General features: G+C 38.6%; 1 protein-coding gene across 7 annotated transcripts in view; it reads left to right on the top strand.

Moving 5' to 3' along the window:
- TRDMT1 (tRNA aspartic acid methyltransferase 1) overlaps positions 1–11,955 on the top strand; it is a 29,320-nt gene extending 17,365 nt beyond the window's left edge. For 5 of the 7 annotated variants that reach the window (XM_080338508.1, XM_080338506.1, XM_080338505.1 and 2 more), the window contains 5 exons: positions 874–957; positions 1,448–1,809; positions 5,698–5,755; positions 6,731–6,860; positions 11,239–11,955. In XM_080338508.1, coding sequence (XP_080194634.1) covers positions 874–957; positions 1,448–1,809; positions 5,698–5,755; positions 6,731–6,860; positions 11,239–11,339 — 735 coding nt within the window. In that variant the 3' untranslated portion in view covers positions 11,340–11,955. Of the gene's footprint in view, positions 1–873; positions 958–1,447; positions 1,810–5,697; positions 5,756–6,730; positions 6,861–7,029; positions 7,195–11,238 lie in introns of those variants that run through there. The other 2 variants (XR_013921722.1, XM_080338507.1) reach the window with 2 other exon arrangements.
- Positions 11,956–16,159: the final 4,204 nt, after the last annotated feature.

Here is a 16,159-nt window from a genome sequence, read left to right as displayed (position 1 = left end):
ATTATTTAACTGTTCAAACTGCACCGAGCCAAAGAATATTAAAGAATGATCTATTGTTTTAGAAAAGAGAGTCATGTCCAGAGCTGAAGATAATCTTCTGAATGAGAAAGCCATCTGGCATGACTTCTGATTTCTTATCAGTATACTGGCATAATAGTGCTGCTGTTATTGTTCAGATCCTAATCCCATATTGCTTTGCTAACATTTGATGTGCTTTAATAGCACCATGGCCAGTAAGGTGGTTTTCCCTGCAGGAGCCTCATTGCTTCAGAAGTGCTGATGCCTGTGGATTTCCCAGCGCAGAAGATGTGACCCTGTCTTGTGGGAGGAGGGGCTTTGTTTGCATGTTTCCCTGGCAACTGAAAAAAAAGAGTTGAGAGAAATTTCAGCTTGTTCAAGGCTAAATAGAATCAGTGAAGTACTGTATATATCTGAGAGAAGCTGATAGAGGGTATCTTGAAGACCAGTCATAGTGCATTTGCTTCATTGTTAGATGTCTTATAATTCCTTGTTCAAAAATACAAGGAGGCACCTTTTTGCTTTTTTATAGAAAAGAGGTACTGTCTGTCCCAAGAAATCATGATGCACGTAATTTTTCTTCTCACTTCACATAAAAGTTTGTTTATATTCCTGTTCATTTACAAAGAAAGTCAAAACCACGAGGTACAAAGAGTAATTTCCTGATTCTTTGAAAATACTTAGGTATGGAAGTTGGAAGTGTTCAGGTATTATGAATTAATACTAAAGTCACAAAATATATTAATGTGTCATAGTTCTATTACTGTATATAATGGCAGATAACTTGTATGATGCTATACACCACTTTTTCCTGTTTATCACATGGACTAAGGGCTTGTGGATTTTTGCTTACAGCTTGGCATTCCCAATTCTAGGCTGCGATATTTTCTAATAGCAAAGCTTCACCAAGAACCATTTCCCTTTCAAGCTCCTGGTCAGGTGAGTGCATGACTGTTACCTGTATTTGCTTTGTTTCATGAAGATTGACGGTTAATTTTCGGTTTAGTGGTATGTGTTGATGAATGGAGAGAGGGATAAGTGATATCAGCAGAAAAGTTACATTCTTTTTTATTTGGCCTGGATACTGACTTTTCTAAGGACTGAAGTGCCTGCCGATGGCTTAGCTGGCTTTAAAGAGTTGGGGGATGGTGGCTGATAGTGGGCTAGAAAATAATGCATTCTGCTGCCTTTTTCACCCCCTTGAAAAGGTCTTTTTGCAAAGGCAATTATTTGCAGTTGGTCCTGACATCATTGCTGATAGGTCAGCAAATCTTGATGCTAACATTTTTTTGAAATCTTCATGAAAATAACATCAAACAGTTACTTGCTTTATTCAGAGCATCTCTGAAGGAATTCTTACTGCAGAGCTGGCTGTCCTGTTGTTTATCAAATGCAGTTCTTTATTTTTTTTCACACAATTTGCTCTTAGATATTGCCAAGATTCCCAGATCAGGATCTAGAAGACTTATTCGAGAACAAAGCTGCTGGCAAAGATAGTTCTTCCTTGTCTTATGAAGAGAAGAATCTCGATCCAAACATTGGCCCTGATTGCAGCAGCAAGAAGAGTTTACCAAAAGGGACCTTCCTTTTTAAGCTTGAAACAGTAGAAGAAATGGAAAGAAAACACACTCAGGACAATGATTCCTCTATTCAAATGCTTAAAGATTTCTTGGAAGAGGAAAATGAAGAAATGAGTCAGTATTTCTTACCACCAAAGTCCTTATTGCGCTATGCTTTCTTGTTAGACATCGTTAAGCCCACCTGCCGCAGATCCACATGCTTTACAAAAGGGTAAGTGGCAAAGAAGGTGTCTTGCTGAATCACTTCTTGAAATTTCAGTGTGTTTTTGCCTGTGTGCTGTAAAAACAAGGAGAGCCATTTCATCAAAAAACTCAGGCTTCTCAAAAATAATCTCCTTATGTAGTGTGCTTTGTGGTCCAGTGGCATGCCAGCATGAGAATCTGGCAGAACATCATGTGCCCACTCTAAAAGGCATTCACAAAAGACAGTGCCATTTGCTGTTGACCTTCACAGACCCTTAATTACCCCTGCGGAAATATGGTTCCAGTAGACTGGTATAGTACTGATTCATTAGTGAATTTCTTTATATTGCTCAATGAAGTTACAAAGTGTCATGCATGACAGATCCATTCCTCATTAAAACTGTCTCCACATTCTGTTGTCTGTACATTCTATTGATTTCTTGGATTTTTCAGCTGTGTAGGTCAGAATAGCTGTGGATTGGCCATATGTCATAAAACCAGTTAGGCTGCTGCATTACAAATCCTGTTTGATGGAGCAGAACATCAGAGCTTTTCTGTCTAGTAGTTTTCTGATTTGTAACTTGCAATTTAGAGTTTGACTGTCGGATGTTGGTGAGTGTTCTGAAACGCTGCAGACAATCGGTCAGGGGCTTTTCCACTGAATGCCTTTGTATTGGAAAATGCCAGATGGAGCCTGGAGGTTTGTGGGAAATGTTAATATTGGTGAATTTTTCAAGTTAGAATATTTTTTTTGAATGCTCAGAATGTTTCAGCAAAATGACTTGGTTGATGAGTTAAAGCTAATAATAACTTTTTCTTAATTAGTAGAAATTACACTGTCAGATTGACAAAGTTCCTGCAGATTTTGTGGTTTTAACTTTTTGACAATAAAAAAAGCTGAGAAGAGAACGAATTTCAAATGTTCAAAATTTGTGCAACAGGAAAGCCCTTCCCCCAGCTCTCACAGACATACACGTGTTCTGTCCTCACTGTTCAAATTGGGGGTGGGAATCAACATCTCATGGGATCTGTTTCTTATTTAGAATAGTCAAATAAAAGCTTTTGGCCAGAATACATATCTCATGTATGCCTTAAGTGTCATCAAAAATAAATCGGCCACTTGTGGTTTTGCTAGAATACGTCATGATACTTTGTGGTCAAGTTTATGAAAATCACACTGAAGGAGACTCCTGAGTAGTTAGTATGAAGTCTTTATATATAGCGGTGGGAAATCTGACACAGAACGTGTCTGTTGTCCTTCTGCCGATGGGGAAGGAGCCAGGCCAGATAGTTGTGGCAGTTTTGCTTGGCTCAAAACACAGGAATCTGATTTACTGTCTTTGTTGCCTTTTTCTATCAGCTGCTGGGAAGGAAGGTTTCCAACATGGTTCTTAATGTGGTCTTATCATTTACAGCTCTGCATTAAGAGAAGGATTATAATTGCATCTCAGGCTTCATCTGGGTCACTTTCTGAGGCCAAGAATAAATTGTTTCTATATGTGTTCTTAGAGTTCTGGGTTTATGTTTCTCTGATGCATCAGATTTAGGAAAGAGGACCCTGGATGGAGCAGAGCAACACTCTAAGTAGTACAGAGAATCCCACTGCTGAGATGCCACTCTGGTGTCTTTCATATAAGTCGTGCTGATCATCAGCTTTGAGACTGGGAGAAAAATTTCTCTCAGTTCTGGTTGGTCTTCAGGTATTTCCAGCATGGTTCATGTGATGAGGATAATCTGGGTATGCCTTCTCCAGGTTTTGCTAGTTCAGGGACTTCGAAGATGGATACTTCATCATGTAGTGGCCTGTGATGTGTGAGAGATTGAGCAGATGATCCTGTTTTCTCTTCCAACCTTGGACTCCTAGGCAATTGGAAGATCATTGCTGAGTTCCTCGAGACTACAAACACCATGGTTTCTCTTCTGAGTATGTTTGTGGTGACTGAATTTGTGAGATGAAGTTGTCCGTTTTAAAGGATAAAGCAAATGAAAACAACTTCTTTAGATATAATCATTCTGATTCTTGATATGCTATTAACAGCAGAGCAATACTTTCTAAAATAGTGTAATATTAGTTACAGAAACTCTCTGTAGCATTGTGGAAATTACCTTTTTGTTATTCATAATGTGGGGCACAATATACTCAGAAATAATATATTATGTGTATGAAACTAAGAGCTTTTTTGAAAGCTTATAGAAATAAAGAGGGGGGGAATCTCAAGTCAGATGAAAATTGAAGACTGTAATTTTGTAAGCCAACTTCTTTCATTATAACTGGTAATGAAATGTCAGAAAATCAATGCATCATTTTTTACTGTGGCAAAAATTCCCATCTTTAATTATATTCTGAGTCTGAGGTAGGAATGTTAATTTTTCTGTAGTCAGCAGCTGGAATAATAATTAATAATAATCCCTAACATTGGCCATCTGCCCACATTTGTGTTAAAAAACCAACATACCCCCTTGGCCCCAAATAACTTTTACTACCAACTGGATTTTTATACTTTTTTTTGGTGAGGAGTTCTGTACTCTAGTGCCAATTATTTAGTTTTATATAACATGTAGCCTATTGAAAGATTCTTTACTCTCAGTAGAACTCTAAAATACTACTTTGAAATTTATTCTTACTTATTTAGGCTCAGATATGTTAATCTGAAATAAACTCATATGCTGCATAAGTTGATCAGAACTCCTCAGCGCTATGTGTGTTATATTATTATACTTGATATTAGTGTACTTTCAGAATGCAACTAACCAATTAAAGGTGGTGTATTTACAACACAGTTTGGCTCCATGAGTTTTTAATCTATGTCAGTGTTTAGGGCCTTTTGTTCTAAGGAAGATTTGCAAGCATTTTATTTTGGAACAAGTGTTGCTCTCACTGACTTTAGTAGAACTACCATTGAGCTTTTCCAACTAAAGAAGAAATTCTCAAAATGGAGTTATACTGGGTCATTGTGTCTTTACTGAAGGGATAGTATTCCTTTATTCATCATGGAATTAGAAAGGCTTGAAACAAAAATTGTTCCAGTGCCTTGCTTTAAATTGGACCCAAAATGGAGCAAAAGACCTTTATACTGATGCACAGATAGAACTACAGAATTCTGTCTGTTAATGGTTGATGCAGACCACATTGCTCTAATGCGGGGGATCTCCTGAAGTTCTTCCACTGTGCAAAAGTCATCTGTTGACTTGACTCAGTCTCTTTCTCTTGAGGACATTCAAACAGTATCATAGTTAGACCAGCAGAGCATGTTTCTGAAAGCCCATAATTATATTTAAATGATAGCCTGGAAGAGACTACAGTGTAAACATGTTGTTTGACAGTCAACCACGAAACATCCAAGAAATCCATCCTTCCTGCCTTCTTCCCTTCCACCCTTCTTCCCTCCCTCTCAAGATGCCTGGCTGTCCCCCATCCCTTCCCTCTGTAGAAAATCCACAAGCAACCAAAAGTTACACCTGACTGAACCGCTTTGTGGATTGATAGAGAAGCTGGAGGCTCACACTGATGATCCTCCTTTGAAAGCAGAGAACTTATTTGAACCCCTGGGACCATTTGGCCTTCAACACATTTTGCCTTCATGTAAAATTGGTTTGTGCACTGTAGCTGGCCTTTTCTGATGCTATGCTCCTATTCCTTGGCCTTGTTCAGTTGCCTGGTTGCCTTATATAAGGCATTAGTGTGGATAAATCCTTGTGCATTGACTGTAGACTCATCCCCAGAGAGCATCTTCAGAGGCTGCTGCACTCCAGGGCTTAACTTTGTTAATAACAAGGCCTTTTGCTGTATCTGTCCAGGAGGCGATTTGTTAATCAAAGCGAAGGAACCTGAGTAACCTCCCTACACCTTTGCAGTTGTCAGTACTATGAGGTCCAATGAAAATACTAATTTAAGATTGTTGTTGTTGTTGTTAAGGTATGGACACTATGTAGAAGGAACAGGCTCAGTTCTGCAGACAGCAGTAGATGTTCAGGTAAGAATATGTAGACTAATGTGAAGATGACTTGTTTCAGAACTTTTTTTCTGTCTTCTGCTTTATAATTCTGAATATTATAACAAAAAAGCTTTTAAAACTACCTTTTATGGCAACAGAATTTCCAATTGATCAAGATTATACGTGTGCCTCTCCCTGTGGAGAATATGAGTAGCTATTATTTTATTATCTGTAGTGTCATACAGAGATTTCACAGGGGTATGTGAAAATGTTAAATTAAATTACTAATTATATGGGTAAACTACAGTACAGTGTTGTGAATCTAAGGCCATTTTCTGTACACAGATGATCCAGTAAATATTGTCTAATGTTTCACATGTTTGAATTTCAAAAGTATTATTTATCTGGGAAGACATAGTTTTTTGAAAAGTACTACTGTTGATACTAAGTTCACCACAAAGTGGTATTTTGGAATTGGGGAAGGTAAAATTAAATGTATTGGTGAATCATCATTCAAAGATACTTTTCACAAAGCCTGTTTTGTACCCAAGCATGTCCTCCTGCACTTCTGTGCTGTTCGCTAATATGATATGGCATTTCTAAGCATAAGAAAAATGCAGCTTTGGAACTCAGGATCATCTCAAAGCGAATGTATTAAAACAGCTGCATCCATAGAGCTTAATTTGTGTGTATGGTCTGCTCTTGTGTTATACTGAGTCACTGTCCTGTCATTAGCAAATAGTTATAGTCCTTGGATTATGTTGCTCAGTATTGGAATAGCTTGTAACTGAAGGAAGACACGATGAATGTCCTTGTGGCAACATCGATTTCTTTCTTGCAAGTCCATGTGTTGAGATACTGGCTGCAAAAATACACCACCAATTATATTTCCAAGCAAAATATGCTATTGTCTTTGACACTGTGATAAAGAAATATTCTTTTAAGATACAAGTGTTTAATTTTACATATTTGGCCTGCATTGGTGATGTTGGTTGTTTTGGATATTCTTCATAGCTTGAATCAGTATTTAAATGCATTGAGGAGTTACCAGAAGAAGAGAAGCTTATGAAATTGTCAACACTAAAACTGAGGTACTTTACCCCAAGAGAAATAGCAAATCTTCATGGATTCCCTCTGGAATTTGGTATGTGCTGCAAAGTACCCATTTTTACATAATTCTTCAGAAATGCCAATGTAGTTTCTTTACTGGGGACTAATCTAGGCTTTTTATTTTGCATTTTTTTGGACCACTCAATTCTTATGATTGATTCTTCTTATTTGGCTAACTCTGTATTTCTCTGAATTTCCACTAGTTTTTTACATGTTATAAGAGCCAGCCTCTGTGATTAGGTTTGTCTTCGTAAACTAAGAAAAAAGTTTTGGCACAAGAAACGCTCTATTACTGAATGGCAATGAAGGAATACCTTTGTTTAAAGTTGAAACTATTTACTCAGCAGCCAACATTGCTCACAACTGTGGTAAGTCAACATATGCTGCCAGTTTAGAGGACTGTTAGTGGTTCTCTGTGTTTGAGGCGCTTGCTTTTTCCCTTGCACGCATTTACAGCTGCTGACAGAAAGGAATTTCAGAAGATACAAATACTTCTTTCTTCAGGAGTAACCAAACTCTTCAGCTAATGATCTTTTAAGTCATCTCTATTTTCTAGAAGAGGCAGTCCTAGCCCTTGGTATTTTCTAAATGTTTTTGTGGAGAAGTGGGAGTCAAGGAACAAGACTCAGCAATACCAGTATGTTGGACACAGGTCAACCAGAATTAAGCCTGAAATAAACTCACCAGAATTCCCCTTGTAAAGAAAGGCAAACAAGAAAGTTATTATTGGCGAAGAAGCTTGGCCTGCTGCTGTCACATCAGATCAATTCATTGTCTCTCAGCAACATAAGCATCCATAGAATAAGACACCACTGACCTTGAGTAATTTTTTATATTTTATTTTGGCTTCCTCAGTGACTAAGAGTTTCGAGGAGTGCTAATACTTTTTACATATTTATTTCTTTTTTAGTTTTAGTTTGTTTTCTCATTTATTACTTACAGTTATATTCAAAATTACTGCATTCAAACAAAAAATATCAGGATTTGCGAGTTAAACATTAGAGTTGCCAGCACTAAGCTTACTTGTTTAAGAATATTTGCAGGAGCGTGCTGTGTTATGTGCCAACATGCAGGATTTTTTCATAGCCTCTCTTCTTTAACAGATTTGTTCTTTTTGCAGGCAGCATTTTTCTTACATAGCTCTGTTCCGTATTGATATTGGCTGTTGTAAAGAAACTTGAGCTAAACACAGCTGGATTTGGCTTATATAGGTTTATCATGCTGTTGAATATCTCTTTGGAGCACAGAATTGCCCACTTTCTCTTTGTTTGTTTTTAAATACAGCTTGTGTTTTCCAAGAGCTGAATCAATCTTTACAACATGACTGAGAGGTGTAGTAGGTTTAATACTGCTTGTATTTGATGGAGGGAGAACCGTGACAATGGAGAAACTTATGTTTGGAAGACTCCATTAATGTGGAGTGAACTGTTCACAAAACTTGACATTTACTGTTTCAGAATGCTGGAATGATACCATGCTTCTGTGCTCAGAGCTCATCTTCAGGGACAGCTGTGACCTTCAATATTTTTGCAAACTAGAACTGCACTGTCAAGACAAGTCAGGCTTCTAAATTAGATGAACATCCAGATCACCACCATCTAAGAAGTGCTCATTTAGCAAACTTGCCTTTTGTCATCTGGGAACTGCAGAGAGAGGGACAGATTCTACCTCTCAGAGGGCTGTACCCTTCTGCCTTAGTCATGAGACCTTCTTCACAGTTCTTGCAGTTCCCTGCCTCGCTGTACTACTTTTCCGATTTCCACAGCGCATAAAACAAGCCTCTCATCCAGTGGTTTCCTCTCACATATACTCCTGATTCAGAGGCAGAACAACCTTTTGCCAGTGTGCTGAGTCACAAGCCTGACATTTCTTTCCTTTGTGTGTCATCTAAGGCATTCCCCACTTTGTACTTAAAACAAGTGTTACTCAACTCTAGGCTGATTGAAATTTTTGGTGAATTTAGGTACTATAATCTAAGTTTCTCTTGAAGATTTGCAAGCTGTGGGGTTTTTTTTGAGAGTTGTTATATTTATGGCTACAGCAAAGGTGTTTCCCTGACAGCATTTCTTCCATGTTAAGTTTCAAGTAATTATTGTGAAGTGTGGGGTTTTCAGAGAGAAATGTGCTATAATTTCTCTGCTCCTGTGTTCTGTAGTGACAGCAACATTTTCAACAACAGAAAGCTTGGAAGTGTACCCACTATGAAGATGTTGTTGGTCCAAGAAGCTAAAGAATGAGAAAACTATAAGCTAAAAATGAAGAGAATGTTAGGAAGCTTTGTAACAGATGCTGTTACTGGCTGCAGCTACAGTATTATCAGAAGAAACATGAGTGTGTCAAAATGGTTCTGTATTTTAACAAATGGACGGCCTTTTTCAATAGGTGATGTCCAGAGTTAAAATAATTGTTCATTCTTAACGTAACAGATTTATTTGTGCTTTTAACATCTAAAAGTATAAATAGTAATTGCACTATAGGCCAATGAAATACTGCAGTCGTTTGTCTTAGCTGCTACTGTGGGTCCCACAGGAATATCATTAAACGTGATCAGAGCATTCTTGCACCTGCGACCTGCTTTCATGAGGGTAATGTCAGGATGCCTTTTCCATTTTCTTGCTAGTGATATATGTAAGCTGTTAGGAAATAAATGGCAGCCCAGTGGAAAGCCAGCACAGTGTGGTAGCGCCTGTTGCCAAGACTGCAACATCTGCAAGTAGCATGCATGATCCATGTGATACAGTGAGAGCTGTGCAGCAAGTGCCAGTGTACTGTGAGTTCTTGAATCTGCCCTTCTGATGTAGCCCACTCTTGAGCCAAGAAGATAGAAGGTGCAAGATAATGTCAACAGGCAGATGGAGGAGGCTTGGGATAAAGGAAACACTGAGCCCTGAAAATTAATTCAGGCTTTTAGTTGCCAAGAGGTGGAAGGAGAAACTCCGCAATTTTCAGGGTTCAGATAAGCTTCTCAGGTTATAAGTGCACGTGCCTCTGTGTGTGTGTGCATAAATACACATTTACTTTTATATACTCTTCTAAAATGTGTAGATTCTGTACCTTATTCAGTGATTTAATATGAAAACTCCATCTAAGGAAGTGTGTGTGGGAGTGTAAGTGGTTGTTCCAAAGACAGAAAACAGTTGCCCAAATATGAGTGCCAGAAGCTGGGCAGAGTGGATGAAGCTGGCAGAAGATGTGTTTACCAAAGCAGTGCATGTCCAAGGCATTAAAAACTGGCAGAGGGGGATGGAACAACTCCTCCCAGACACCTACTCCTCAGCTTTCCACCCTTGGCTCAGCAACTGTCCAGCCATGTTCTCTCCTGAACAGTCCCTGCAACAGGATTTTTCTGAAGTGCTATGAAAACTTCAGAACATATATATTATATGTATATATATGTCTCACTACTTGCACACACAGTGTCTTTATACATCAAAGCTAATCTGGCTGGTGATGACCTTGTGCTCAAAGTTAGGGTTTTTTCTTAGGGAATGATCAAATAATTGAATGTGACCAAATATTGGCAGCTTAGCAAATGACCCTCGCAGCTGAATTACCACTGCTGTTCACTCAGGTTGAAGCTAATGCGCTTTAGCTCAGAGCCAGAGTGAGCTAAGGGTGTAAGCAAGGTAGGTAGAGCAGATCAGCTGGCTGTTGGTGACTTCTTCATTCTCAGAAGCTTGGTCACCTTTGTGTGCTCAATACACAGCACAGCCCTTTCACAATACCTGGACCAGTTCATTTTTTTCTGGGCCTCCCTTCTTTCTGCCAGTCCACGCACTTACCATGTGAAGGACATTTCAGACGCCGTCTGTGTTTCTGAGTGCATTTTACAGCATTGAATTACATGGGGAATTGTTTAGCTGCTTGATCACTCACTGCATAAGCCCTGCTGATAGCTTAGTCTGTACTGCTGCTATATTGCACCGCAAACTCCTTTGATTCTCCTCAGCTGGTTAGAGGGGCTCAGATTGGAAGCACAATATAAAGCTTATTGAGAAATGCAGTTTAGTCCATTTGCAGAATTACTGCCTTTTCTTTCTGCTGTGTCCGTGTTCCTCTCTGGATGTTCTCTAAAGTAGTGGTTGTGCAGTGATTTAGGTGCTGCTCCCGCTCCCTGAGGGTGCTGGATGCTGTGTGAAGAGAAGGTGGGTGGGCATTAGTTACACAATAGAGCAATGTTTTGAGGCTTCTCGTTAAACCTTGAGGATGGCAGTACTGCTGATTGAAGAGCTGATCCAATCCAGTGAACTGGTTAGGAATTAATTTTGTAATTTTGTGAATTTTAGGGGGCGTGAGGTGAGCCATGCTGCAGTCTATGATAACTGCATGAACTGTTTCCTGAAAAAAGGAGTCGTCTAAAAGCTAGAAACAAACCCAGACTAATGATGTTGTACTGTATGTTTCTGTTTTAGGTTTTCCTGACAAAGTAACAATAAAGCAATGCTACCGTCTTCTGGGAAACAGCCTCAATGTACATGTGGTGGCAAAACTGATCTCCGTTCTACTTGGATAATGTAGAACCTGAACCTCATGAGTATGGACTGGAGAAGAGAAAGCTGATGGCAGCTGAACAAAAGTCAGCTTACCAAAATATCTGTCCAGACACTTCGCTGAACAATTCTGATATATTTTTAATACCTTGCTGTTATGATGGATTTGTTTAAATGGAAGTTTCCAGGACTTAATGCCTGTATGTAAATGTCCTTTTTAGTTTGAAAAATGAAAAAGAGCAGCATTTACATATACATCAATGGAAATGGATAAGGCTATTTTATCTTCAAACCGTCTTCTCAGTACAGTATAAAAAGGCTGTAAATGTCAAAGCTGTTTTAATTAAGTGCAAAGACAAAGTTCTGCATGTAAAATGTCTTCATCTATAAATATCAGTGATCCATTCTTAAAAGATTTGTTGTATATATGATCTGAAATTTTGACGTACTTTTTTGTAGCTGGTGAAACTGTTAAATTCATTATTTTGTCTACAATTTTTAAGAAGACACAGTGTCATCTGTAGTTTATGGTTGTCTCATCTTCTCTAAACACTTGCAGGTTTCTGGAACCCAACTCTGTCTGTCTGGTATGATTTGTTTTAAGTGCAGCTAAATAAAAATATTTCAAGATTGTCACAACCTGGATAATAACTTGCCTATTCCTGTTCTCACTTGTATTATTCAGGATAAGATCATTGCTCTTTACCAAAGACCTACACATAAGATATAAAATGTAAAAGCTCCATGCCTAGGTTTTTATGGCATAGGAGCTAGAGAAAAGCTATATGGGCTTCTCAGGAAGATTTATTCACAAAACTTGATAGTAGTGCTAGGGTTAGGAGTGTATGTTGGGATGAAACCACTGAATGTGGCCATCCGGAGTACCATAGGTGTACATTGTCTCATAGAGCTGGGCTGAAGCATTTTTTTAATCCTCAAGTCATGTGAGTTTAATCTCTCTGAAACAACAGAGAAAATTATGGGTAATCTGAAAGCTGCCTAAAGAAACACATGTTCTGCTTGTTATTTTTCCTTACAGGTAATAGTGTGTTAGTATTATATTTGGAGAAAAAACAGCTTCAGGGACATAAGAACAGTCATGCTGTATTGCTTTTAGGCTTGGTAATGCAGGAGAAGCTAAAGACTGTAGTGAACAGAACTGATGAAGAGATACTGCAGCTGTTCTCATCTGCTCTAGTCCTCCTGAAAAAGAAAACGAACTCGGTATTGTTATTTTGTGCCAGACTTTGTGTTATGCTGACTCCTTGTGCATTTCTTCTTCAGTCTGGATTTGCATGCTGCTTCTGGACTGTTAAACCAGGAAAAGCTTGGGTTGATCTACTTTAGCCTGTCTTATTCCCTAAGAGCATTTGGACCCCTTGGGCAGTTCCAGCTATAAAAGAGAAATGGAAATGGATTCTCCTAAAAGAGCTCTGGACTGGGCTGTGGAGAAGGATGCAGTTGACCTCTGTCTTGTCTTGGTCCCTTGTAGTACTGTAATGGCAAAAGTGTACTAGACTAATGTTAAACTGTGCCTGCTACCAAACTGCAAAGAGCAAGTGTGTTTTTGACAGTGTTATGAACTGTAATTATCTGTTTATATGGTGGTTATTATATAGAATTATCAGCCAGATCAATAACTAGTAGCTACACAATCTTGTTCTTGGGAGAAAAGTGGTAATATGAAGATCTGTTGCTATCTAACATGGTCCAACCATTGAAATGAAAACAGAGGACATCAATTCTGTGTACAGATTGGGATTTCTTATTCCTAAATCATGTAAATAGTTGTTAATTTTGCTTCACTATAATAATATTTGGCAAAATACTACTATTAACAATTATTATTTGATTTCTTAATCTGCAAAATATGTTTGATTTATATGCCACGCATAAGCAAGCAATATTTAAGTGTAAGTTTAAAGTTATCTATCTGCATCTAAAACTGATACAGCAATACAGCCTGTTACATGTTGACAGTGAATTTTAATTCAGTGTGATTGTGAAGCCTGAAATCTGTTTGCTACTCAGCTGTTTCTGAAGGAGATATTTTAAAAGAACAGACTTCAGAGTTGTAAGTATGTATTTATATATTTTACCCCTGCTCACTGTAATACCAGGGCAACTAAGTTGAGTGGCTGCTTCTTATCTCATCTGTTCATCATTAATAGACTCGTTTACTGAGCTCTGCTGGGTTGCACCTGCTGGACCTCACTTGATGATGACGTGGCTTCCTTTTCTGGGCAGCCTCCTCATCACAAGTGCCTTGCAGCCTACATCAGCGCTGTGCAACTGCAGCCTAAGCATTTTCACAGCAACGAAATGTGATTACAAAAGCAGATGAAAGGTAAATAAGTGGAACCTGGAAGACCGCTCTGGAAACGGAGATTCCCAGAATCTGATTTTTGGTTTTGCAGCTCACGTACTCTGCACATCTGAAATACATTTAATTATCTGTGCAAGATGATGTGGTTGCATTCTCTCAAACTTGAGAAGCTCCACTGAGGAAAAGAATGTCATATTTGGTAGTGTCATGTTTATGCAGTCATTTTTGAGGTCTGCTGGTTGCCTTACAGAATGTCTTACTTACCTAAGTCTGTTTTTATCTGAGGCAATCTGGGAATACCATTTGTTTAACACAGTGGGTGTGGATATTTTTTGATACATGAACTCAAAATTTTCCAGTGGAGGCGCATCCTTTCATGGAGTGAATGGGAGACTCCTGCCCACAGGCTTTTTAGTCTCACCTTTTGCTGACCGTCTTACCGGGCCTGTAAGGATCATCAGGAATCTGTTTATTACAGGCTGAAAAAACACTCATCTGTGATAACACTATCGTATGTCTCAAACTTAGTCATGGGTAAGCCCATTTTGTTTTCTAAAGAGACATCTCATAGAAATCTGAGCAGCTCCAATGCTTTGATGACTGCACAAATCTGTTTTAGCAGTTGTCACACCTTTCTAAAATAAACAGAAAATTTAGCAAATATTTGTTGTATCTCAAGGATGAACTATTGATTCTCAGCTCACCCTTTCTTGGTTATGTTTGCTTGGTATTCATACTGCAGTTTAACACTCTGGCTTATTTCATAAATACTAAATTATATTTCTTTTCCTTAGCAGTTTAATATGTTTTGCCTCTTAGATATTTCAAACCACTTACCTGTTCTATGTATTTTTTTTCTGCATGGTATTTAAAGAATATGGTATATTAGTAAGGATTTGGAGGAGACAAATAATTTGCTAAGAATACTAGGCAATTCTTGGTATTCTTATATAAATAGTGTGTAAAGTAGAAAAGGTTGAAGAAATATCTGTGGAAAAATAATGTGAAAGTGTAAGAAACTAGGCGTAGAGTCCAATATGAATTCCAGTAACCATTTTCCTTTTGCCTGTGCAAACATGAGTATTCTAGTGTTATAACCTCATTAGGGGAAGTTTACGCTTGTTTAGTAACAACTTGTTTGAGCGGATAACTGATACCCAAGACACCAGGGAAAATGAAGAATTGAATAGTGACAGTATGTCAATTTAAATGTTATTGTGAAGAGCATGTAGAGATTTGTGTTCTTTTAATCTTTAGTTGATTACAAAGGTTTGGGGAATTTTTATAGCTGTTGAAGGGAAGAAATTTGTGGCCCTAGGTGACCCGGCAGCCATCTGTGAAGGCAAGACGACTGCGTTGTTCTCTTTGACTTTACTCCATCTGGTCCTTTTGGGAGTGGAAGCATGAACAGGGGATCTTTTGGTAAGATCTCTGATGAAGCAAGAAGCAGAGTTGGAGGGGCTAAAATTGAGTGGGGTACACCACTTGTAGTGTAAGTGGATTGTTGGAGACAGTTTCACATAGAATGCCACCAAGAAGTCCCTGAAATCTCCTCCAGTGGGGAGCCTGTCTGATTTTGAACACAGGAATACATTCTGAAATCCCAGCTTTGTTGAAAGTGTGTTTGTCTTGTGCTTTTGTGTATGTACTGGGCTGTTGTAACTCGAACATGTTCAAATTACAGCCTTGCATGTGAAAGGAAAGCACATTGATGATGCCAATATATTTTCTCATACCTAGACAGCAATAGTTTTGATGTTCAAATGTTTGCCCTATATGTATTTTAAAGAAGAAATGAATACCATTCTGTTCATAAAAATTACACTTAAAAATGGGATTCTACTTAGAACTAATATTTCTGAATGGTATTTTGACTGGATATTGATGTTGCTTACCATGTGGCATTACTCATTCATTGTACATGCGTTGTAAGGTGAAGCATGGGGAAGAGTTCAGGAGAAGGCTAGACAAGTTCATGGATGAAAAATCCTTTGAGGGTACTGAGTAGGTGGACTTCTGGCTGAGGAAGTTCCCAAGCTGCAAACAGATGGAGGCCAAGGAGTACCTAGGAGAGATGTATGTGCTCGCCCTTTTGCATAGCCTTCATTTCCTACCTCTCTGCTCTTCCCCACTGTTGGAGACAGGGTGCTCACCTAGATGGATCTGTTTCTAACCCAATATGACCCCTCTCGCTTCCTTATGTTTGTAGGGTGACAGACTGCCAATATCTGTGATCACAGCATCAATACACAGCAAATGATTGATGGATTTAGCTCAGATCTAAGCCTCTTGATAAAGCCAACAGTACAGAATAGGATGAGTTTGAGGGAGGTTGTGCAGCCAGATCCATTCATGGCTTTAGGGTTATTAGTGGGGAAGGGTGACTATGCAAATGGAACTCCCTAAAAATATCTCCAGTGTACGTTAAAGCAATTGGAATGTGCTAAAAGGGCTGGAATAATCAATAGAAAAGAGCAAAGTCAATGTAACTGGCTGGAAACTTTTCATGAACCCAGT

Source organism: Nesoenas mayeri (genome assembly GCF_963082525.1).
Source record: "Nesoenas mayeri genome assembly, chromosome: 2".
In the NCBI taxonomy this organism is placed as follows: domain Eukaryota; kingdom Metazoa; phylum Chordata; class Aves; order Columbiformes; family Columbidae; genus Nesoenas; species Nesoenas mayeri.
The sequence above is the reverse complement of the archived record's forward strand: the minus strand, read 5'-3'. Positions and strand labels throughout refer to the sequence as shown.